Raw genomic sequence first — 10,843 nt, 5'->3', positions numbered from 1 at the left:
AATATACATCGAATATCCTAAGAGATTAAATCCTAACAGATTTCTATCTTTATCAGACCTCTGTTGTCGTAGAGGGAGGAGGTCGTACGCTAAGACTGGATCTGAAATCCAAAAAAAATTGTCGAGGAAGGCCCTTAATGTTTGCAAACTAAAATCACGAAGGAACGTGCAATACATGTACCTGACCCAACGCCACTTTTTCGCGAAAAAAATGGATGTCCATATCTACATGTATGGTGCTCTTATATTGGACGAAGTTGCTGCATAAATAAATAACACTGACATTATCACAACAAACGTGACCTAACGTAGAGGGAAATGTAACTCTAGAAGAAGGTTACATAACCAACCTCTGCAACGCCTCTATATTCTGCCTCTGCGCTTGATCTAGAAAGAGTATGCTGACGTTAGAAGACCAAGAAATAAGATTGTCCCCTAAGAAACAACAATATCCTGAAGTCGAATGGCGAGTGTCAGAACACCCACCTCAATCTACATCAGTATATGTAATCAAGTGCAAAGTAGATGTAGGATATATGTGTAATCCATGATCAATGGTGCCATGAATATTACGTAGGATGCGCTTCAATGTATACAAATGAGGCTCCCGTGGATCATGCATAAAAAGACACACATGTTGCATCGCATAGGCAACGTCAGGGCGAATAAATGTAAGGCACCGTAGAGCACATGCCAGACTGTGGTACTGAGTTGGGTCCGCCATTGGAGGAACCGAATCTGCATTAAGCTTTGCATTAGTGTCAACATGAGTAGCAACAGGATTACAATGTCCTCATGCCTGCACGTTTCGAAATTCCATGTGCATACTTTTGCTGAAAGAGAAGCATATAAGGAGTACGGGAGACAGAAATTCCCAAAAAGTAATTCATGGGCCCCAAATGAGATATCGGGAATTCTGTTTTCAAATGGGAAATTAATCTGTCACACAAAGCATCAGATGATGTGCATAAAATAATATCATCAACATAAAGTAATAGGTAAGCCTTATTATCACCATGCTTAAAAGTAAACAAAGATGTGTCACTTTTTGCAATGACAAAAGCCATCTGTAATAGAAAATGTGCAAAACGTTGGTACCATGCATGGGGTGCCTGTTTTAAGCCATAAAGTGGCTTACGAACAAGCAGAGATAGTTTGGAGCTCGCTTGTCAACAAAATTTGGTGGTTGATGCATATAAAATGTCTCCTGGAGATCACCATGTAAGAAAGCATTTTAAACATCAAGTTGGTGAATAGACCAACGCCTCGCCATAGCAAGGCCCAAAATGGTCCGAATAGTTTCCGGTTTGACCACCGAGCTAAATGTTTCATCACAATTAACTCCTTTTTCCTGTGACCTGCCATCACAAACAAGTCTAGATTTGTGTCATTGAAGGTCACCTTTATCATGAGAAAAAATCCACATAAAATTTAAAAAATTCACCCTTTTAGGCTTAGGTACCAATTCTTATGTCCCTGTATTATTAAAGCACCATATTCATCCTGCATCGTTGCATTCTAGTTACGGTCAGTCAAGGCTTGCTTTTGTTTCTTTTGGAATGGGTGATTGAGTTATGGTGGGGCCAATGAGTAGCACAGTTAGTCCATTTTTTAGGATTTTGGTTTGAAAATTCCATGTAGACTCCTAGTGATACGGGGCAAAGGTGGGGTTGGTCTGGTGGGTCGTATTGGGCGTACACCGCGCAGAGGAGGTGGGGTGTAGCGCAGCTGCGCTAAGCTGGGGGACCGCTGGGAAGGAGTGTGCTGGTCCAACGCAAAGGGAACTGGAGTGAAATGAGCACGCTGCCTTGTTTGGGGGGGGGGTGGTTGTGTTGGGCTGTACCGCTAAGTGGGCCACACTGAACATTAGGTAGTTGGGCCGCGTGAACTGAGTTCACTGGCGGCCTGGGGAGGGGGTTTGCATAGTTGTGGTGTGTTGGGAACTCGAAGACCGCGTGTTGAGCGTGACGGATTTCTCAGGCCCACGGCCCAACCGCGTAGCAGGCTGTCCATCGCCGCCCATGGGATGGATGAGTGGGCCTCCCCTATTTGGGCCAGGAGAGGTTTATTGCAATCACATATGAGAAAAAATGGGTTGGGTTCTTGTGAGTCAAGGAAAAAATAGTCAGAATCCTTAAGTTGGCCCAAGTTGCGGAAAGGGAAGGTTTGTTCATCAAATGTGACATGACGAGAGAGAATAAATTTCATAGAAGAGAGGTATATGAACTTATATCCCCTATGGTTGGAAGGATAACCTAATAAAACACATGGAGTGGACCGGGGGCTAACTTGTGTTTGGCCGTGGCCGAGAAATTTGGAAAACATAGACACCCAAAAATCCTAATGTGGTCATAAGAGGGGATTTTGCGGAATAAAACTTATGCGGGAGTTTTATTAGTGAGCGTATTAGTGGGAAATATATTAACTAAGTATGTTGTCGTTTCTAATGAGATACCCGGTAGGATGGAGGGAGGGAGGCATGAAATAGAAGGGTACGACACATATTATTTAAGGTCTTAATCATGCGTTAAGCCTTACTATTCTGGATGAGGTGTGAGGACAAGAGAATCTGACAATCATACCATTATTGATACAAAATAATTTAAACGGTTCATTGTCAAATTCTCTCCCATGGTCACATTTATTAACATGACGTTCAAATTGAGTGAGGACATATTGCCGGAAATTCAAGAATGATTGAAATGCATGCTTGAGACGTATATTGTAGTGGAATTATCCAAAAAAATGAATAAAATCATCCAAAAGCACTATATAATATTTACGGAGTATGACCTTTACTGCTACGGATAGGTGAGGTTCATAAATCAACATGAATAATATCGAAAGTAGAAGAAGTAGTACTTAAAGTACTATGAAATGGCATGTGATAATGTTTTCCTAATTGACAAGAATTGCAAAAATCCATAATGTGTTCTTTATTACATGAAACTAGTTTTTTGGCCCGTTCGATGAACGGGCTGATTATAAGAAGAAGATTTTTTATTTTATTTTTTAACGAAATGAACTCCGTTTATGTGTTTTTTTGTGGTTGTATTTTCCTTTCTTTCGCACACTTCATTATTAGTCTTTGCATTCATATATTTAACATTGATGAAAACATAGTTTTTTTATATATAATATGATGAAAACATAGTTAATTATACACGCTACTACGTATTTTACATAAAAATTATGCAAATAGAGGATCTCCTATGTCTCGAATTAAAACTAAATACTTCGTATATCATAAACCATAAAATCGTAAATGAGAACTGTGACGATTTGGTCACAGAAATGATGCTTATATTTTCCACATGCTGTAAAATCTTGCTTTTTCCATTAGAATTTAGATGCACATGAAATCTCTAAAAGATGTTATATTGTCTCGTTCTCAATGTCATAAAATCCGGCATATAATCGAGCTTCTTTACGTCACTCCGTGTATTCCACTTTTACGTTTAAAATGGTTGTTTACATCATGTCCATAAAATGCTTGAATGAAATATAGGCTCTTAATGACTTTCATGACGTCATTATGCCCACTTAAAGTCGTATTAATATTAAATACAAATGACATTCCCATCTCGTAGAACATAAAAATACCCTTGGTTGCACCTAATAATTTTCACCACCTCGAGTCATTAACATTATTATGTTTATGTTACTCACTGTGTATCCATTATGTAGAATCGAATTTGTCTAATTTATCCCGTCCAAACAAATTATCTACTTTACCATCAAATATGCCAATTGTCATAGATTTCCCAAATTTAGCAGAACATGATATTGAATCTAATTGAACAAAATTCAGAAATAATACTCTAGTGGCTTTAATAACTACTACTTAATAATTAGAAAGATCATAGGAGGAAAACAACAAACTTGCAAACGAACTCAATAAACTCCATAGCTTTAATTTATCTTTTTTAAGAAACGTATCACAACACTATTATTGTTCGTGAAAGAATCTAAATTAACAGATTAAAGAAAAAACTAAAAACCTTAATTCAAATCAGAACCATAGCAAAAATTGGTAGATAGCATGAATCTAGAAACAAATTAGAGCGAAATATATCATTTTGCTTAAAATGGATTAAAAAAAGATAAATATCGGGAAGACAAATTTACCTCAACTAAAATAAGATTATATAAAATCAATTAAGAGAACCTTTGCACCAATTTAGAACAATTTTAGATTTGAAGACAAAAATGCACCCAACTTGTAAATTTCTTGGAAAAAAATTATGAACAAAAGATTAAGATTGTTGCAATTGAGGAACCCGAATGAAAATTGGTTGTGGGTATAAAAACTAATTATATTCATAATCTCCTACCTTTTCAAATTCATCCATTTATAAATTGATTAGTTAATTAATTAATGATTTTAAAACTACTAAGAACCTTTTAATGAAGGAATATGAATGAGTTTGAATGAAACCGTATGAATTAACTTTGTCATTGATTTTGAAGGTTGAAGGAAGTTAGAGAGATAATGAAGGTGAAACATTTTCCATAAATCTTTGTAGCATCATAAAGTTTTTATTATTTTTTTTATATAAAAAAGGAAAGGAGGATGCCACGTGTCATAAGTGGATTTTAAAAATAAAAAGAGGAACCAATGGAGGAGATGCCAAATGTCACCATGTCATGAGTGGTTTGGGTTTTTAAATACTAGGTATTGATAAATTGTGTAGACCTAAGAAAGCTTAAAGCTTGTGTTCCCGGATGTCCAAGTCGACTATGCCAAGTAGTTGATGATGAGGCCAAGAGGGCGGTTTCTAGACAAATAGATGGTGTGGTGGTGGTGACTGGATAGAGGTCCACAGAGCTATTGCACCTTGTGATTATATTCCCCGTACGAAGATCCTTCACAGAAAAACCATTATGGTCTAATTCAATTGAAACCTTGTTATCCGTGGTGAAAATTCTTAATTGTTTGGGTTCAAGGAGAACATCACGAAGAGCTAACAATGGTGTGGGATGGGGCATGGTAGTATGGCCATAACCAGTGACTGGAATGCGATGACCATTACCAACTAAAATATGATTATTAGTGCTTAAATTAAAAAGGGGCATGAACATACCTACGTTATTGGTTATATGAGATGATGCATCCGAATCCATGTACCAAAATTGGTCTTGAGGCAAGGACATTGTTGCAAATGAATTAGTTAATTTTGTCGGAGTCATGGGCTCAGACAGATATTGTTGATGTTGTGACTGAAAAATCTGCTGCTGGGCCCATCAGACTTGGCGTGGGGATGGACTTAGCCCAAGGATAGAAGAGGGTTGTCCTATCATGTGTTGCACAGTAGGAGTGGGCCGTAGAGGAGTACTGCTGACCAGCATGTTGATATGGAAAGGGGGATGTGGCCCAGGACTATTGAGCAGGTCGGCCAGGCCTGCTGATTTGGGCCGGCCCACACCTGTTGGTGTTGTGGCCGCTGGACAAGAGAAGGAACGTGGTTGTTGGCCTGATGGTGAGTATTTATGTTCCCTCTCCCACGACCTCTGCCCCATCCTCAGCTGTGGCCATGACCCCGCCCACCACCTCCCCTACCGCCACTATCTGGGTTGTGAGGTGGTTGGGTTGGACGGCGATCGGTTGTGGTTATTGGACCACGAACGCGGCTTGAGTGCAACTGTTGTCATGAGATATCCGTTCTTCTTCATCAAAGAGGTGATTACGGACATTCTCAAAAGTAGGAAGATGATCCGTTTGTTGAATCATAGTAGCCACAAGTATTAACAAGACCTGCAACAAGACGTAAGAAATTTTTTGTTCCAACACTGGGTTGTCGACGTTAGTCAATTGATCTGATAAAACTATTAATTGTGTGTAGTAAGCATTAAGATCAGCAAAGTTATTCAGATGCAAAGTAGTAAATTGATTATCATGATAAACTTCCCTTAAATTTTTATTTTCTTGAAAAATTCCTTTAAACTTGTTCTAGATTTGTTGTAACGTATCTCCCCTGCACAGAATTGATTAAAATAGATCATAAGAAATAGTACCATAGAATCAATGTTTCACAATCGAGTCAAGACGGTTCCACATGGTGTTAGAAACATTGGTTGGCTTAGGAGTTTTGGGATCTATATGTTCTAGAACGTTAAAAGCATGAGCATGACATTCAAATAATTCTACCCAGTTAGAGTATTGTGCTTTTTCACGATCAAAAGTGTGAGGGATCGCATTCTTGATATTGTTGACTCCTAGAGCAGAGTAAAACTCGGTTGATGTCGTGCAAGTGGGAGGGTCATTGACCTCATCTTCTTTGGCCATTGTAATCGAATGTGTCTTGGGGGAACAAGTTGAAGTATGGAGCAAGATTATGTTGGAGTTAAAGAGAAGATTTTACGGGGGAATTAAGAGATACGGTATATAGTTGTTCACGTAATTAACAAAGGAAGTGGAAGATGGTTGGCGAGCCAAATTACCAAGATCAAAAAATAAATAAAAAATTGTGGAAACTAGATCTATAACCTAAATTGTGATACTATGCTGGATTGTGAAAAAAGTCTTTGAATTGGAGTGTGTACCATTTATCAAATATACATGGATTACAATATTAGTGTTAATAGAATTAAAAACACTAATATGAATAGCATGACTATTTTGGAGTGGTTTAATGAGACATGGAGCTTCATGTGTGTTGTCCCTATTAAATCAGCAAATTTGACCTTATTTTTCCAGATTAATTTCTGACGACATTAATTAAAGACTTCCGTGATTAACGTATCCTTTGGTTATATAGTTAGCTATTCCATTTTTGAATTTTATTATGTAAGACAATTTCTGAGGATTTTGATATGTTATTAGGTTTAATCGACCCAACCTTCTATCTACTTGTAGCACCTTCATTTTCAAAAGTTAAAGGTCCAATCTCATATGCCCTCATGCAGTATCATGTTCTGCCTTTGGGTACTGTTCCAATAAATTGCCCCATGATCTTGTATTCGCACAAATGTGATATTTTTGTGTTGCGTTGTACCTTAACTGGACCTAATTAACTATGTCTTAGCTAACTGACCCGACTTGAAAAATGTACGGGTTTGAGACTTTGAGCAACTTAAATACGCATTTTTTGGGTTTTGACTTATTTTTGTGTTAGTATTCGATATGTTCACCTCGAATTTTAATCTCCTCAACCTAGAAGGCAAGAATCGATCACGCCAGCAGATATGTGTCCCGAGTCAATCAAGCTCAGTGCCATACTAGAATGTTGATTTACTACACAAAGTGAAATGGCATCATTCGACTGTGAAATACACTTATTCTTAAAATGGAATTGATACACATTAAATTTATTGTAGATTATGCCTAAAAAAAGTTATCGATTTGACTTATTTTGACGTGTTTACTAGAATTAGGATAAATTGTGTTTTTACCACCTAAAAAAATAAACAAAATTGTTTTTTACCACCTAAAAAAATAGAAAAATAGATGAAATTGTTATGTGGGGGCCGCAATAGATGAAATTGAATTAGTGGGTCTCACATAAAATTGTCATTTTTCCGTTGTCCGGTGGTAAAAAATAAGTTTTAAATTTTTTATAGGTGGCAAAATACAAGTTTTAGTTTTTTAGGTGGTAAAAGATTTTTTTTTATTTTTATATATAGTGGTAAAAAACTATTTATCATTAGAGTTATTTTGAAAAGTATCAAATTGGTGTCGTTAATACATGTGTTTAAAAAATGTGATTCTAAGTCACGATAATCTTTTAAATTTATAGGGTTACTTTGATCCAAAAAATGGTTATTATATCTAAGAATATTGGTGTTTAATTTATTATAGTCATTATGTGAATAATAAATGCCACTAAAAGAGTTTTAGAGTAAACTATTAGTTTTGGGTCCACAATAATCCTCCTTCCGTATTTAATTAAAAAATACTTCCCCGGTTCATAAATACTCGCAACGTTTGATATTTTTACACTGTTTACATGTTCCACTTTGACTATTGTTGGTGATTTATATGTTAAATAAAACATAGTCGTGTGGGATCTTGTTAGATCACGTATTTTCAAAATATCAACTTTTTTATAAGTTTTGCTTGAAAGGAATTTAAGATATTGACGATCTAAATTGTGCATTGACATGCGTGAAAGTGACATACGTTGCGAGTGTTTATGAACGGAGGAAGTATAAGAGTATTTTGATCGGAATGTAATTCTAGGAGGGTGAATTGAATTTATTAAAATAAGATGAAAATGGGGTATCGAGTTGCTCCGTATTATTTATTGTAAAAAATTGATGGTGAATAGATTATTTATTAGAGTATGTAAGCGCATGGACTAAGAGAGAGAGAATAAAAATTAATTTAATTGAAAGTAAAAACCATAACATGTCAAACATAAAAAATTTATCTTTTAATTTAATACGAAAAAAAGTACTTCCTCCATTTTTTTATAATTGCACCATCTTAGGTTTTGGCACTATTCACATATTCTTATATAGTAATTTTTTGTGATTTATATGTAAAGAAAAATATATTCATGTGGGATCTTGTTAGATTCGTCTCGAAATATAGTTTCAAGTTATCAAATTTTTATAATTTTTTCAATTGTATAATAAGAGATATTAATGGTTAAAATAGTGCATTGGCAAGCGTGAAATCTAAGATGGTGCAATTAAAAAAAAATGGAGGAAGTATATTATTGTAGATCAGTTCCAAGTAGACCTGTCAAAAATCGACCCGACCCGAAAACCGATCCGAACCCGACCCGAAAATACTAGGTCCTGAACAAGATTTTGCGACCCGTAACCCGATTTTATCCGAACCCGAGCAACCCGAAAAGTAATGGGTCAAAACCCGACCGAACCCGTTTTGGACCCGACCGAATGAAAATCGTTGTATTTATAGTAATAAATGCGATTATGAGAAAATTTAAGCATAATAAACACGCTGTTTTTTACTATTATTGTGTGTAATATGATTTTAATTTGAATTATACGCCATTTTACGGTTGAATTTGACTAAATATAAACTTATGTAGGAAAATTTGTTAATTTGTGCCCATATTTTGTATATTTATCACCTAAATTAATGAAAATATAATGCGCGTTTTAAAATCTCTCAACCCGTTGGGTCGACCCGAACCCGAAAGTTCTGGATCTTGAACAAGCATTTGTAAACCCGAACCCGAAAGTGACCGACCCGATCTAACCCGTACCCGAAAATAATTTTTTACAACCCGACCTGACCGGCCCGTTTGACAGGTCTAGTTCCAGGCAAGAATTATCATGCGAAATAACGACAAACTACGCGTGATTGTGTAACTGAAAAAAGAGCAAATTCCCAAGATCGACAAACAACGTGGCCTCAAGAGTCAAGGGGAGGTCGGTGCAAGAAAACTGCACTGTAATGGAGTTACAATAAACAACTCGAAATATATCCTAGTTATACACGTGTTGAGGATAGAATCCATCCGTCTAGATCAATCCTACGGCTCAGATACAAACTACTCTGTCATGTGGGGTTACCTGCCTACTGGCTAGTAAAGATGGTTATGTGCCGGGCTGGTCTGTAGCCCGATCTGACCCGGCACGAAAAAAGTCCGACCCAACACGGATACGAAAAAAGCACGGTTCGACATGAGCACGAAGTCTTGGGCCGGGCTTGAACCACTTTTTTTGGGAAAAAGCGCGTCAAGGCACGACACGACTCGACCCGACACGACATAGCAAGGTAAATTTAGTAGTATTAGGCTTAGGCACGACGGTCCGACATGAAAGCCTTTGGGCATGGGCCTTCGTTTTAACTTTTCGACACGAAGTCAAGTGGGCTTGGCTCGGGCCTGACCCGTGTAGGCTCGTGGGCTCACTCCGAAGTCCGGCCCACGACCATCTTTACTAGCTAGTATTCTCTTCGTTCTATAATAATGTTTTATTTTACAATTGTGACATTATTCATAATTGAAATATATTTTCTAAATTATTTCTAATATATAAGAAAAACAAATTCATGTGGGGTCTTGTTTGATATTTTCAATGATTACTTTAATAATATCAAAATTTATACTCCCTTCGTCCCAATTTAGTCGTTACACTTACATTTGCACAGAGTTGTAGGTGATAAGTGGTTGTTTGGTTATCAATTGTTATTTTATTAAAAAAGTAGATGTCATAAGAGTTAGTGGGGTATTTTTTTAATTGAATGAGAGAGGGGTGTGGGGACAAAAAAAATTAGTGGAAGAGAGAGACAATATAATAATTGTGGGGTTATTCCTTATTTAGAAGTGTAACAGCTAATCTGGGACGGACGAAAAAGGAAAGTGTAACAACTAATCTGGAACAGAGGGAGTATTTTTTTTGCTAATGTATAATTAGCAAATAATACAAAATATGCATTGGTAAACGTAAAAAGTAAAATTAGAACATCGTTAAGGAACGAAAATAATATTTTCAGAAGGTGATGTGTACCCAATTGCTCTTTTTGTTTATCCTAAAGCCAAAGTTCATATTAAGAATTAAATTTAAAATTTGCAAATGGTTGATAAAGTAGGTCCATGAAAGAGATAGAGAGCAAGGAAAAAAGCTTACCATCTATGATACAGAGCAATCTCAACAGAAACACCCCCAAGAAGAGAATGAGGCTATTAAAGAGAGCTGAAGGGAGTGATAATTTACACAAAAAAGGCGGGCGCCTCACCAGGTGACATCAAGTAGTAACAAAAACTCCAATGAAAATAACAATGATCATTATAGTTAAGAATAATTGTAACCTTAAATGACAATAGTTATCATGGCCAATGACAAAAGTAACTTTAATAGGCGTTTGGTATGTGGAAATGAGAATTTGAGGAATAGAGTGTGAGATTAATAAGGGAATTTGTATGTG

The 10,843-nt window shown here is 36.5% G+C and overlaps 1 protein-coding gene across 1 annotated transcript; it reads right to left on the bottom strand.

Moving 5' to 3' along the window:
* Positions 1–487: 487 nt before the first annotated feature.
* LOC130472194 (uncharacterized mitochondrial protein AtMg00810-like) lies at positions 488–1,067 on the bottom strand. Its single transcript, XM_056842692.1, has 2 exons — positions 800–1,067; positions 488–738 (listed from the first exon to the last, which is right to left on the bottom strand). Exons 1-2 carry the CDS (start codon positions 1,065–1,067, stop codon positions 488–490), a joined length of 519 nt encoding a protein of 172 aa, XP_056698670.1.
* Between the last annotated feature and the right edge of the window lie 9,776 nt (positions 1,068–10,843).

Source organism: Spinacia oleracea, chromosome 4, assembly GCF_020520425.1.
Source record: "Spinacia oleracea cultivar Varoflay chromosome 4, BTI_SOV_V1, whole genome shotgun sequence".
Taxonomy (NCBI): domain Eukaryota; kingdom Viridiplantae; phylum Streptophyta; class Magnoliopsida; order Caryophyllales; family Amaranthaceae; genus Spinacia; species Spinacia oleracea.
This window is presented reverse-complemented; position numbering and strand designations above follow the sequence as displayed.